The sequence below is a fragment of the Triticum urartu genome, chromosome 7A, assembly GCF_056163025.1.
Source record: "Triticum urartu cultivar PI428250 chromosome 7A, HENAU_Tu73, whole genome shotgun sequence".
NCBI classification, from domain to species: Eukaryota; Viridiplantae; Streptophyta; class Magnoliopsida; order Poales; family Poaceae; genus Triticum; species Triticum urartu.
The window spans coordinates 728,619,244-728,634,768 of NC_141879.1; the positions used below are offsets into that span (position 1 = coordinate 728,619,244).

The 15,525-nt window shown below is 43.5% G+C and overlaps 1 protein-coding gene across 1 annotated transcript; it reads right to left on the reverse strand.

The window, feature by feature from the left end:
* Positions 1-1,232: 1,232 nt before the first annotated feature.
* Positions 1,233-1,999, reverse strand: LOC125524513 (uncharacterized). The gene has a single exon (XM_048689552.2). The coding sequence runs from the start codon at positions 1,876-1,878 to the stop codon at positions 1,525-1,527; it is 354 nt and encodes a 117-aa protein (XP_048545509.2). The 5' UTR covers positions 1,879-1,999; the 3' UTR covers positions 1,233-1,524.
* Between the last annotated feature and the right edge of the window lie 13,526 nt (positions 2,000-15,525).

A 15,525-nucleotide genomic window follows, 5' to 3' on the forward strand; every position in this document is an offset into this window, starting at 1 on the left:
ATTACTGGCCCTAGCTGTTTGGAGATGGAATTGAGGAACCATGCGCGCTGCTGCTGTGATGTGCGGACATGCATGCTTAATTTTAAAATTACCACTTACTCCGAGAGATAACTGCTACTCACCAGAGGTACAACCTCACCAGAGGCAACACGAAACATTATTAAGTAAACTATGTGTCTACGAGAAGTTAACACTAACAAGCAGTCAAAGTTGCCCGTCGATGGTGTTGTCGAGTGAAGCTGTCAACTTACCCCTTCGGGCGGATAACTGGCCACGCCACCGCTCAAAGCCCTTGGACCTAATAGGTTTATACTCATATCTGCGGAAAGGGTTCATCCCTGTCTCATGAGCTTTCGAAAATTTTATGCACAAAGAAGGCATTGATATCAATACAAACGATGATATTAGTCCTTTTTTCAAGCAAATAAAGGTGATGCCAAGGGTACACTTTTCTATTTCATTTTCTATTATACTATTGCAGATATGTTAGTTATCCTTGTAAATAGAACCAGGGAGGTTCGTCAGATCCAAGATTCCGCACCTTTCTTCACCATGAGTTATCAATATATTGATGACAATGTACTCTTCATGGATATGATCTAAAGAAAGTAACTAATATAAAGCTCGTATTCATTTGCTTTGAGCACCTTTAATGTCTTAAAACTACGACAGGTTCGAGACTTATTGTGGAAGTAAACCCAACTACTTGGCTGTTGTGTTGGGCTTATTTCCTCTCAAATACCTTCCCGTCCCAATTCATTGTCGAGACTATATAATGGAGATTAGAAACACACAAAGGTCAAATATTGTTTTGAGAAATGTCTGAGCTGTAAATTTGAGAAAAAAATGTATAAGCAGTTGGAGGTTCAAAAGATGGAGTCTTGGGAGTACTATCTCCATTAAAATTTATTAGGCCTAAGAAGATTGACAATTTGACCAATATAATAATACAAGTAATATATCCTAAAACATGTACCTCTAGATAATATATTATTTCAAGTTTCTAATGATATTTTTTGTTATATATAAATTGTACTATGTTTGCCAAATTGTCAATCTTGGGAAAAACGTAGGCTGGCCTAATGGAAAAGGAGGTGGCACTAATGAATTTGGTGTTGGCCAACATCTCAATTTTCTTGATGTTCTTATTCTAGATTCCTAACGGCTAAGGAAACATTTAGCCAATTCTGTGACAACTAATTCGGGACCGAGAGAGTAGTATATATCTTGATTTTTTCTGAAAAAACTGATTATCATAAAGAAGCACATACAAGCTGGCCGGAGAAATTGGGAATTTTGTTTCATCCCAAGGAGCGACAAGCTCTAGAGATTCAGTTCAATACTTAAAAAAAAGTAGAAGAGCCGATGAATCCCATGCCTGCCCACATGAGTTTCTTTTTGACAATATGCCCAACACGAGCTTGAAACAAAGGGTCCACGCAAAGTAGCTAGACCATGACGTACCTACAACCGAAATAAGTGGTGCGGAGCAACCATTTTAGCAGAGATCGATCGACCGACCATTTACAGCCGGAGGGACAAGTCCAGCTCTTGGTCAGGCTCCGGCCAGCTGCTGCCGCGCTTGTGCGCCATGCCACCCGCCGCCGGCACCTCGTCCTCCGGCCCCTCAGGCATCCGAGCAGCAGCCTTCCATGCCCGGGAGGCGTGCATGTCAGCAGCGGCATCGCCGTGGAGCCTGGCAAGGGCGCGCTCTTGCCTGTGCGCGTTCTGGTGGCCGCCGAGCCCCTGCGCAGTGAGGAACCTGCGGTCGCAGTAGGCGCAGAGGAAGAAGCGAGGCGCTGCCGGCGCCACTCCCACGGTGGCGACCAGGGTGAGCTCGAGGCTAAGCTCGTCATGCGCGTTGGTCGCTTGTTCCATTGCGCTCGCTCTTGGTGGTTGTGCGTCCAATTCGCATGCGGCTGTGTGGGTTACTGCGATCTGAGCTAACAATGTTAAAATCTGGGGAGCACAAACGGCCAAGTGAGTCCTGTAGGCACAGGAAGCTTGGACGGCACCCTGACGGCCGGGGTGTGGTGCTAATTGAATTGTGCCTGGGACAGTTCTCTGCGGTGAGATCCAGGACGGCGACGTACGACCCTATCAGCTAGTTGGTGTACGCCCCTAAATCCTAATGCAGCCCTGGCAGACTGCCTGCATGCATGGCCCAAGAAGATTCCTTCGGTCTCAAACGATCTAGTGAAAGGCTAATCTTTGTGTTCATGTCCACGCACAACACTAACGTCCACACATGTGACATCTTGCACATCGCCCACACGCCTTTTTTACCACTTATTTTGTCACATGTGAACATATGACATCAGCTGGAATCTTTTCGGTTTTTGGCTTAATTTTTTTTTATCTTTTAATTAAAAAATCGAATTAAAAATCGGTTTTCATCATTAAATCCGTCTCGATGAGATCTTCAAAACTAAACCTCATGTTGATATGTTTCGACGAAATTGTTTTTGTCCAAAAGTTGCCATGATGTTTACACCGTAGTTACTATAGTGCTTAAACTACAGGTGCCATGTGGCAATTTCAGTTTGTAGAGCATGGCAATTTTAGTGTTTTGATGATGATAACTCCAGTATTTTGACCATGATTTTTTTTGTCTGAACCATGACAATTTTAAGTGCATGTATCATGGCTATTTTAGTTTATGATTCATGGCAAGTCTAATTTCTTAATTCCCCGTTTTATAAATGTCAAATTTTACTTTTAAATATAGAAGAAAATAGTTGTAACATATCATGGCAATTTCAGTGTAAACACCATGGCAATTCATGGGCAATAGACATGGCAACTTTTAACCTAAAAAAATTCGTCGAAATATATTGATATGAGATCTAGTTTCGAAGATCTCGTCGCGAGGATTTAATGGTGAAAACGGATCTTCAATCGAATTTTCCATTTAAGAGATAAAATATTTTAAAAACTAAAAATGCAAAAAGATTCTCACATGCATGCATGCGGTGACGTGACGCAGTCTGTGTCTTGCAGGGCGTGTGGGCGGGTTTCGCTCCCACCACACATGTGGGCATTATCGTTGTCCTTGTTTTTCTGTGCGATTGGCCGGTCCACATGCCACCAGGGAATTAAAAGACAATGTATGTAGTAGTTCTTGGACAGTACACGTGTTACACTCATTTTTTGATATAGCTTACCATCCATACCAAATGGTCACATATTATACACATGCACGCAAAAGTAAGTTCGGAAATATTTGTCACCATATATCATCTAAATTTTCTAGACATCAACTATAAAAACACAAGCTGAAAATTTTACTTATAATTCCGACACTGGTTTGGAAGTATTTTTTATTTTTGCAAAACCCAGAAAAACTTTCAGTTATCGATCTCATGCATGTGCGTGTTGAGTCGAGGCGAGTCTTCATGTGTCCAGCAGTTAGGAGGAATCATTAACTAACATTTGCAAAGAATAACCCTTTCTGTATTTATAGATTAATAAATTCACCACATCACTGCCTAAGTCTGTGATATTGCTATGACGATTTGCAAGTTTTTTGGCGGACAATGATTTGCAAGTTTCTTCTTGAAAGATGGCTTTGCACTTTTTTTGGACTGCTTTGATTCAGTAAGACCATACCTTTATTTCAGCCAGCCCACATTCTCTGGCCCATTTCCTCGGGGTGAACTCTTTTCTTTCCATATTCCAATGCTAGATAGCCACAACAGATCTTTGTTTGCAAGTCGGTACTGATGGGTCGTCATCGTACTTGTCCCTCTATTCCTATTTTTTCTATTATTCTAGATTTTCTTCTTCTCCTCTATTCCTTCTTTTTCTCCTCTCTTTCTTCTTTTTTTTCTACTTCTCCTCTATTCTTTCTTCTTCTCCTCTTTTTTTCTTCTTTTTCTTAATCTTCTTATTTTTTTATCGGGTATGTCGTTGTCGATATACCCCTTACCCGATAACTTCGACATGAAGGGGGGGGGTCGATATACCCCCTCCCCGATAACATTTTTTTTCATGTATGTATGTCATCGTTGTCGATATACCCCCTCCCGGATAACTTCTACATGAGGGGGGAGGGGGGGGGTTCGATATACCCCCTCCCCGATAATATTTTTTTCATCTATGTATGTCATCGTTGTCGATATACCTCCTCCCCGATAACTTCAACATGAGAGGGGGTCGATATACCCCCTCCCAGATAATATTTTTTTTCTATGTTACTAAGGTAAAATGTTTGTATCGTGCATAGACCGATTTTAGACCACGGGAGCACCCCCCCCCCTCTCTCGGCCAACTCTCGAGGACACCCAAATCCTGGAAACAAATGTTTTCGGTCTCCTACCCCCTCCCGCCCCTACCCGACAAACTCTCTCGATATTTATAAGAGATTTATCAAGAATGCCCCCATTATGGATGTGCATAATTAATTTGATCCATATTTTTTCTGATCTCATCTACCATTCTATATGTGCACGTTCTCTTGTGTCAAAGTATTGAAGAAATCCATGGTTTCATAATTAGCAGGAAGTAACAAGCGCATGATCGTATGAAGCTCTCCAAATTTATTTTGGAATGGAGTCCTGATAGGATAATTCGCTTTTGGTACAAAGTTCAGCAAAGGTCTTCCAAATAGCGATATTTGAAAGGCTCTTGCTGAACTTCGTACCAAAAAGCGAGTTATCCTATCAGGACTCCGTTCCAAAATAACTTTGGAGAGCTTTATACCATCATGCGCCTGTTACTTCCGGCTAATGATGAAGCCATGGTTTTCTTGAATCCTTTGACACTAGAAAACATGACATATAGAAGGGTAGATGAGATCAGGAAAAATATGGACCATTTTCTGCACATCCAGAATGGCGCCATTTTGTTAAATCCCTTGTTTGACATTCATGAGAGAGGTGGTCCGGACGTCGGACATTCATGAGAGAACTCCGGTAACTCTTCAACATGAGGGGGGACGTCGATCAACCCCCTCTCGCCCGACCAAACCCTAGAAGCGTCGAGGCCACCCCAAACCCTAGAAGCGTTGCTGAGGCCACCCCAAACCCTAGAAGCATTGTCAAGGCCACCCGAAAACGTAGAAGCATCGAGCTAGCTAGGTCTATGTTTGCCACTAATATATCCATTTGTCATGTTTGTATGTTACTTGCCATGTTGTAATATTTGCAGAAACTATGGAGCACAAAGACATGGAAATAGAACAGTTGTTGGGGGACATAATCCTCGGCAGAGTTGATATCTTGATGTATCTCAATGACACCGATGGTCTAGAAGGAAAGGGTGAAGCAGGCTCCAGTTATCGAACAATGGAGGAGGAAGGACATGATCATGATTGCTCCGGTGATCGAATGCCGGTGGAAGAAGGAGAACGTGATGACAGCTCCGGTGACCGAACGGAGGAGGGAGCTGTTGCAAAGTCCGGCGAGGTATATATATTCATTAAGCCTATGCTGACTAGCTAGTTGATGCATTAATTGTATTGGTATGTACACATATTAACCATTGTTTCTTATTTTCTAGCCCTCCGGATCGAGCCAAACTTCGGTAACAAGACAAGGCCCGAAGAAAAGGTTGCGCCAGGATGAAAGGTTCACGATCATAGGAATCGCGGACGATGGCCAACCGATTGAACCCAGGCGGACCAAGGAAGCATTTTCTGCTCAGTGCGGGGTTCTTCTTAGGGACATGATCCCGATCAGCATCCACCAATGGAATAAGCCTAAGAAAGAAGACCCTGAAGTTTCTTATGTCAATGATAGAAAGAAAGATGATCTTTGGACTTGCTGAAGGCAAATTTCGCCCTACCGCTGGAGGAGGATCCGGATAAGCCAGTTATAGAGCTATTGGTCAAGGCTCATGCTCTTAACAAGATGGCAGATCTATTCAGGAGGTGCAAGAATGAGTTGAAATCATCGTATGTAGACAAAGGGAAGACTCCAAAATTCACCGACCGGTTTGAGAAGATAAAAGATCACTGGCCTGCATTTGTGGCCTACAAGACATCGGAGAAGAGTAAGAAGATGTCAGAGACAAACAAGATAAATGCTGCAAAGAAGGAGTATCACCATCGCACGGGGTCAGGTGGCTACCTGAAAGCCCGGCAGTTGTGGGACAAGGCTAAGAATGACCTGCTTGCTATAGGGGTCGAACCAGAGACATTCAACTGGCCAGACTGTTCAAGGACTTGGTTCTTCGGCGTTGGGGGAATCTTGGACCCTGAAACAAGGAAGTGCGTTTGAACAAATGAGCAACTTGAAATACCCGTCAAGAAGCTTCAGAAGTATATCGTCGCAACGCAGCAAGGGACGTTCGTTCCCGACAGAGAGAACGACGAGCTCACCGAGGCCCTCGGGAATCCTGAGCACCCTGAACGTACACGAGGCATGCCAGGCTCCGTTGCGTGGAAGGTTGGGTTTCCCAGTGGAGGTGGTTACAAAACCCGGGAGAGGAAGAGGAAACTGAAGCAGAGCGAACTGCGGAAGCTGAATGCAAGGGTACTAAAGCTAGAGGCACAAGTTGAGAGCCAGCAACCTGCTGGACCTACCCCAGAATCTACCCTGCCATCTCAGTGGAGAAGCAGCGTGGCTTCCACTGAGCTTGTTCAGCAGCCTGACTTCACACCTCCTAGCTACCCCGTGGATGCTATCACGGAGGCTCAACATTGCCAGCTTATGACGCAATGGAAGAACCTCAAAGTCAAGGCGACTGTCGGCTCTGTTGCACCTCCTGAACCCGACGCAACTTTTCACTGTCGTCCGATTCCACAAGGCAATGATGTTGTGATGGTGGATGAAATAACGGAGGGATTTTAGGAACTCGAGCTTGACCACCCTACAGGTGAAGGGGAGACTCAGCTGGGTCTTGCTCTGAAGACTCCATGTCTATGGCGGAAGGAGCACATCAAGCTTCCGAACTGGACCCCTCCTCCTCCTTCTCCTCCTCCGGCGAGTGATCAGGGCACTCCGCCTGCTTCTCCGGCTACTCGGGTGCGTGAGGGCGGCACTCCGCCTCCTTCTCCGCCTCCTCCAGCGCGTCCGACCAGCCCGCCTCCTCCTCTGCCTCGTCAGCAACGACGGAAGACAGAAGCCGCCGCTCCGGCACGTCGGAGCACTCCGCCTCCTTCTACTACTCGTCAGTAGCATCAGAAGAGAGATGTCGCCGCTCCGGCGTCTAGTAGTACAGCCAGAGGCAGGAGGCAATATAGATTCGGTCCATCTCTCAAGCCTGTAGAGAAGTTACCATACGAAATTACAGTGGAGGAAAATGCGAAGATCTGTGAAGCCCAAGTGAAGGACTTCTTTGAAACGCGAAGAGCTATGAAACATCCACCTCTGGAGCAGAAGATAGATCCGATGAAAGTGAAGCGCACTATCAATGCCCTGAAGCGACCACCACCGCCTCCGTCGGATGACAACCATGTCTGCTGTCTTAAAAAGACACTGCAAGATGCACGCCGGTCAGGAACTACTTCAAGTGACAAAAGGTTAGCAGAACGAAGAAGTGGGGAAACATTCCCCAGCTCGGAGAACAGGAGAACCAATCATGCCCCCCTGGTGATTACCTGCCCGACGATGTACATTTTGATACAATAGAGGTGGAAGAATTCAAATACCAGTACGGGAAGCCTCTCGTCAAAGATGGAAGTCCTCCTCTAACAACGATGATGCGAAGATTCCATCAATAGTACATCAAAACCTGCAGCGAGTCTGGGAAGGATGCTTTGTCGATGAGAATTAAAGAGGACCACGCACTAGTAGAAAAACAGGCTTTCGTTCGGGCCTGGCTAGCCCATTAGTCCCGGTTCTGCCACGAACCAGGACCAATGGATGCATTCGTCCCGGTTCATGAGCCCAGGGGGCCGGACGGTGCCTCGTGGGCATTGGTCCCGGTTCGTCTTGGCCCATTTGTCCCGGTTCTTGGCACGAACCGGGACCAATGGGCCTCGCTCTTGGCTCACAAACATAGGTCCTGGTTCTTGGCTCGAACCGGGACAGAAGGCTGGGCTTTAGTCCCGGTTCCAGCCACGAACCGAGACAAATGAGTTTCCTGTATATACCCCACTGCCGGCGAGCAGAGCACTCCACAGTGCTCTGTTTTTTGCTGACCGGTGAGGAAGGGCATTTGGGTGCTCTAGCTCACCTCTTATGCATGTGAGGTGTTCGATGAAATGCCCGAGCCACATTAGTTAAGCTTTCTCCTCTCGAAGCTCGACCTCGAAACTCCATTTTTTCCGAGATTTGTCTAGGTTTAGCGGTCCGTCATGCCCCGTCCTCGTTTTCACCGCCGTCGATCGCCCGCGCCGATCTCGTCGCCGGCACCACCGTGGTGAGCCTCTTGTTCTTATCTTCTTTCTGAAAGAAAAAAAATCTTACTTCAGATAGATACTTGTCTAATTTTCTTACTTTTGACACACATAATTATATATAATGCATGCAGATGAACTGGCAATGGATGTACGGTGATAGACACACCTCCGAGTACATTAAGGGCGTGCGTAAATTTCTCAAAGTGGCTGAGGCAAACAAGCAGAGTGGTTTTATGTGTTGTCCATGCCCTGATTGTGGGAATACAAGGTCCTACTCTGACAAGAAAATCCTTCACATCCACCTGCTTTATAAGGGTTTCATGCCACACTATAATGTTTGGATGAAGCACGGAGAAATAAGGGTTATGATGGAAGACAACGAAGAAGAAGAGGACGATGACAACTATGTGCCCCCTGAATACAGTGATGCTGCAACCGGGGAAGCTAAAGATCAAGAGGAACCAGACGATGTGCCCGATGATGATCTCCGCCGGTTCATTGTTGATGCAAGGGAAAAGTGCGAAAGTGAAAAGGAGAAGCTGAAGTTCGATCGCATGTTAGAGGATCACAAAAAAGGGTTGTACCCCAATTGCGAAGATGGCAACACAAAGCTCGGTACCGTAATGGAATTGCTGCAGTGGAAGGCAGAGAATGCTGTGCTTGACAAAGGATTTGAAAAGCTACTAAAAATATTGAATAAGAAGCTTCCAAAGGATAACGAATTGCCCGACGGTACGTACGCAGAAAAGAAGGTCGTATGCCCTCTAGGATTGGAGGTGGAGAAGATACATGCATGCCCTAATGACTGCATCCTCTACCGCTGTGCGTACAAGGATTTAAACGCATGCCCGGTATGCGGTAGATTGCGGTATAAGATCAGACGAGATGACCCTGGTGATGTTGAGGGAGAGCCCTGCAGGAAGAGGGTTCCTGCGAAGGTGATGTGGTATGCTCCTATAATACCACGGTTGAAATGACTATTCAAAAACGAAGAGCATGCCAAGTTGATGCGATGGCACAGTAAGGACCGTAAGAAAGACGGGAGTTGAGAGCATCCGCTGACGGGTCGCAGTGGAGAAAAATCGAGAGAAAGTAATGGGCTCAGTTTGCAGTAGACCCAAGGAACGTATGGTTTGGTTTAAGCGCGGATGGCATTAATCCTTTCAGGGAGCAGAGCAGCAATCACAGCACCTGGCCCATGACTCTGTATGTATAACCTTCCTCCTTGGATGTGCATGAAGCGGAAGTTCATTATGATGCCAATTCTCATCCAAGGCCCTAAGCAACCCGGCAACGACATTGATGTGTATCTAAGGCCATTAGTTGAAGAACTTTTACAGCTGTGGAATGGAAACGGTGTACGTGCGTGGGATGAGCACAAACAGGTGGAATTTAATCTGCATGGAATTTAGTTGTATTAATTTGGATGTGTAGTTTAGATGTGTAGTTAATTTAGTTGTTGTAATTTAGTTGTATTAATTTAGATGTGTAGTTTAGATTTTTTTTGGTGATATTATTGTTGAATATGCAAACGTTTGTATGTTCATATGCAAAGAATATGTCAATTTTTTCATAGAATTTTTATGATTTTTTTTTCTGTTGTAATTTTGTTCATAGAATTTTTATGATTTTGTTCTGTTGTATTTTTGTTCATAGAATTTTTATGAATTATTTTGTTCATAGAATTGTGTATGATCAAAGTCATTTATGTATATGTTCATATTTAGAAGAAAAAGGAGAGAAAAAAGGAAAATAAGAAGAGAAAGAAGGAGAAGAAGAAGAAGAATAAGAAGAAGAAGAGGAGAGGAAGAAGAGGAGAAATAAATGAGAAGATGAAAAAGAAGAAGAAAAAGAGGAGAAGAAGAAGGAATAGAGGAGAAGAAGAAGGAATAGAAGAAGAAGGAATAGAGGAGAAGAAGAAGAAGGAATGTATATGTTCATATTTATGGTTTTGGGATGTGCTACCTTCCGGGGGCTGTAGGTTGGTGAGGAGCTAGCCCGTCGTTGACCCGATCCTTGTTTGGTGGCGATCGCGTGGGCCAGTGATGGTGCCGAGGCTTCCGGACACCGCGGAGGTGGTACGTCACCGTGTCAGCGAGGAGGACGAGCACGTCCGTCGCTACATGGTTGCCTTGGAGGGCAGGTTCGACAATACCTGGCAGGTTCTTCAGGGATCTCACTGGAGCGATCCTGTGATGGTTCCTTCTCTTTGGGTGTCCACCGCCCATGCCGATACCCGTCGGGCGCTACGGTTCTAGCTGTGCTAGTGATGTTATATGTATGATAGTATTCGAGGTGTATTAGTGATAATATTCTATGATGTACGAACGCAAGAGATGATGTACTTTTGCTTATAATTGGATGCATCCTAATTTTAATACTACTTTATTTAGCGATTTGATTTTGCTTATTGAATGCTCAAAAACTACTACTTTGAATGCTAAAATTGGAGAGTACTATGCAAGGCGTATGCATATGATTAGTTGATAGCTTATAGGGTTTTTGTTTTCACGAAAATCTAGGAGCCCCCTCCATCATCCCCGCCGTCATCCCCGTCACCGACCCCCTCCGGCCTCGAGGTGAGACCAGCCAAATCCATTTTTAGAAAGAGAATTAAACGACATTTCGGGTTGACTTTATGTCTGTCGAGTCTGCACCATATATGAGAGGACGAAGAAGCCCGACTGTTGTCGTGGGGGTCGTTTCTCCTTCTTCTCCGGGTGCTAGACCTTTATTATGCACTGGGGGAAGAAGGAGTAACGACCATCACCGATGGTCGCAAATGTCAGAGAGGAATCAGTGAGGGAGATTTCCACCATATATATACGAGAGGACGAAGAATCCCGACTGTTGTCGTGGGGGTCGCTTCTCCTTCGTTCCCGTGTTCTTGACATTTTGGTGTAATGCACCCGGGGACAAAGTGAGGAGCGACCATCACCGAGAATCGAATATATACACCACGTGAGCTGAGAGTTTTCAAGAAAAGACTTGACAGACCGATAGTGAACCCGTGATGAATAATAATGTTCTAATTTAGTTTTTGTAGTACATATATTTAATTGTACAAGTTTAATCTTTGAATTATGAACGTAGGAAATGTCTTCATAACCCGACGAAAGTCTCCCGGGGGAGTGCAGCTGGTGCCACGACGATCGAGGTCTGTGCGACATGCCTCACCTAGACGATAATCGGCGCTTCAGCATTAAGCTCGAGGAGACCTTCGATGTTGAAACGGTACGCAAACACGACAAGTGTTTTTTCGTAATTAAGCATGACTACAACTATTTCAACGTGTAATTTTCATCTTTTACAATTCGAGTAGTTTATCCCATGCCATGCAAGGCTCTATGTCTTGGAGAGGATGGGTTTTGAAGACCATGAAAGTTTTGAAACAAAGAAAATTCACCTAAGGACTCATCATGATGTGAATTTTGAAGTAAAGCTGTACAATTCTGAGAGCGTAACCCATTTTGGTTGCAAAAAATGGGAAGCACTTTGCAAGATGTATGGTTTTGATGAGGGTATGCTTGTCACATGGATGTTCGTGATCCTGAAATCGAGCAAGACAATATGTACATTTGGGTCCTTGTTGATACGCCTCCAATTCTACCGCTATGTGAGTTTATTTTCTCAAACATAGTTATTAGCTAATTTATATTGTTAATTTCAAAATAGTTGACAGCTTATTTCGATTGACAGCTTATTTTCATTCTTCAAAGAATGTGCGGGAGATGGTAGACAAAACCCACTACACCGATGGCTCCGAATTAACTTACAAGGAGAAAAATCATCTAGTCGGATTTTGTACTGACATTGAGAATTAAAATATCTACAATCAAACTCCTCAACATTATGGACAATACGTGCCACTGGTGCATGTGTTAAACTACGGTAACTACCATGGAGATACCCTGGTAAGATTTTTTACTATTACGACATCCGTGCATCTTTTGCATACTTCTAAAACTAGTACATCATTGCTAACTATGAAGTTATTACTATGTTTTTCAACAGATAGTCCCAGAGAATTGTGTGCCTCATTTGATGTATCAGAAAGGTAGCCTTAATGTTTTGAACATACAGCCAGGTCATCCTACGAATCTCAACTGTCCATACCAGATTTCTAAAAGGAATGGAGACATGCAAATCAAAGGATGGGAAAAATGTATAGACATTCGTAAGGAGGTTCTTGTAAGCAAAAGGAAGCGAAGCGCAAGAATTGGAGACAGGATGATCTCCATTCTCCATAATGGAGAGTCAGGGTCTATATTGTTTTATGCTATTTTACCTTAAAGAGGGTATTTAGGTCCTACCAAATATTGATGATCATGTGCTAAGAACAATTAAGTAGGGTTGGTTCGATGACTATGAGGATGATGATCGCATGACTTGTTATTAATAACGAGTAGAAGTTGTATGATGATGATTAGTAGACTTGTTATTATATATGATGATGCATGATGCGAGCATGAAGAGTTATTATATATCAGCGGGTGAAATGAACATGGATTTGATTAAAGTGAAGGCAACATGCATGTGGTGCATGTCGAAAGTAGTACAATCCAAACTTGATCAAGTTAGGATTAGTATTACTTTCGACATGCACCACAGGTTGCCTCACTTCAATGTAAGTCATGTTTAGGCATAGCAGTAGTAGTAGCACGGAGATAAGAGAGGACACATCTCTCTATTAGCTACCTATACCAATCTAAATTAACCCCCAAAACCCCTAAACCACCTCCTTTAAAAAAACTAGCCCTTGAAATGCTGACGTGTGGAATCTTATTGGTCTCGGTTGGTGCTACCAACCGGGACCAAAGGCCCTCCTGCCTGGGCTAGCCGGAGCGGCCACGTGGAGGCCCATCTGTCCGGTTAGTATAAGAATCGTGAATAAAGGTCTAGGACATTAGTAACGACCCTTTAGTACCGGTTCCCCAACCGGGACAGATGGGCCTTATGAACCGGGAGAAATGGCCCTTTTTCTACTAGTGACGACTTCATTGGACAAGAACTGATAACTGTTGATTTTGATGAGTTTTTCCAGTTCTACAATCTAAAGGCCCTCTACAAATCACTCGTGGCTTGCTACTGTCTGTAAGTATGACTTTCTGTAATTAAGTCTCTATATATATAGCTCAGCTCTTTTATTGCATGTATATATAATTATCCTCACTATATTATGCAGATTGAAGATCGTCGAATGTAGAAAAGAAAATATCTATGACATTGGGTTCATTAACCCAAATATCATACATGAATGGACGGTTGAAAGGAATGTCTTAGAAACCGAGGACAACTTGCTCAAATCGTTGCTCAAAAATCAAGGCAAAGATGGAATTCTCTTTCCTTACAACATCAAGTGAGTGTTACTGTTTTGTGCATATTCGGTTTCCCTTATTACTCGAGGTTATAGTAATGTAACTTATTAGTTATGCATGCGTGCAGAGCTATCACTATATTCTCCTGGAGATTAAGCTTGAGCAGGGACTAGTAACCGTCTTAGACTCGAGACGAAAAGATCCCCAGGAGTATGCGAACATGACTGAGATGCTCCAGAAGTAAGTTCAATCGATCATTATCGCACCATATCGGCAACTTTGTTCATTTCCTGATATCAAGTATTTTTTTTCTGGCAGGGTTTGGAAAGAGTTCACCGCAATTTCTCCGAGACTGCCGACCAAGCTGAAATTTAAACACCGAAAGTAAGTACTACTACCTAGTTCCACGCATCTCCCATTGATTCTAGCAAATTTCATCGATACCATTTAGCATGCTTGCTTATCAGTTTGATTGACCTCTATTTCTCGTAATGTGCTTGTGGCGGGAAGCCGGGAATGATTTATGTGGATACTACGTTTGCGAGTTCATCTACAACGAGACGGCCAAGAATAAGCGGGGCTACTATGAAAAACAATATGAAGTGCATAAGCAAAATTATTAAAAAAATTATTTTATTACCATCATTTGTGTTGAGTTCATTCATACACATATATTGACCCTCTTCTTCGATTTAGATCTGGCAGATGCGGGATGATCTCCTACCACAAGATTGCATAAAAGCAATTCAAGAGGAAAACGCGGGATTCTTTCTTGACCACGTCATCAATAAAGCCAGAGAATACCATGTGGAACTTGACTTCAGATGTTAGGGATTGTAAGAGATCTTATATTGTATATACTAGACCATGAAGGCCCGTGTTGCCGCGCCTGTCCATTCTAAAAATTATAATAGAAATATGTGAATGATATTTGGGAATTTCAAATGATTTATATATTTTGAATGGTTCATGTTACAGTGCCTTACGTCCACATCAATAGAGAAAGATAGTCTGATTTTTTATAGAAGAAATATTATTTAATTAAGCCACACTCTGCTTGAATATGAGACTTCAAATTCAGTTCTAACACAAATATATCACCGATAAATAGATAGCCTCCAGTTCTGAAACAGTAAAATACCAATGCTTTTGTGTGTAATTGCGTTTGAACAGCAATGTGATGAATATATAGAAATGCAAACCTTCCTCCTGATAGGACGTATGTGAAAATTCAAGGTCTTAATTAGGTTGACGTTCAGTTGGGCTAACACTAACACTACATACACATTTCACATCGCCAATATTTCTACCATCAGCGCGTGCTTTACGGGTACCATTGTTCTGAACCAAGGGTATATGCTTTAGTTCTAATGAATGGGATGATGTCTTTGAATATGAATCGTTGCAACTAATCCAAATAGAATCAGAAATTCAGAATTAAGAAAAAAAACAGCTAGTAATATGCTCAGGTCAAGCAGCAATACATGATACACGGGCAGATGAGAATGATGTATATCCCGTAATGACCCGTAAGAATCAGTCAACAAAATACATTCACCCAATCAAAGAGAAGATTGTAATTTGTACCATCCTCACGGTGTAGTGACCGTCTTCATGTCTGACTCAAGTTCAGAGGAAGTAGAAGGAAATGGGGAGAATGGATGTCTCTCCTTCCCACTGGAAATATATCGCCGTTGCTAAAGATCCCTTTGGTCGGTTGCAAGAATTGGATCCGAGTCATAGATGGAGGTGCTAATAGCCAGAAGGGTTCCAGCGGCATCTACACACCGTCTCTTCTTCACTGCTTCTTTTTCTTCCCCATCAGGGAGCACCCTAGAATCAAAGGAAGCTACCGCAAAACCATGAACCTCTGCTTCCTGCCGCTTGGAGGGTCAATGTTGTGTGAACAGTGATGGAGGATCG

Bases quoted from the DNA above. Each gene is read 5' to 3' on its own strand.
- LOC125524513 (XM_048689552.2), bottom strand. From the start codon at position 1,878: ATGGAACAAGCGACCAACGCGCATGACGAGCTTAGCCTCGAGCTCACC.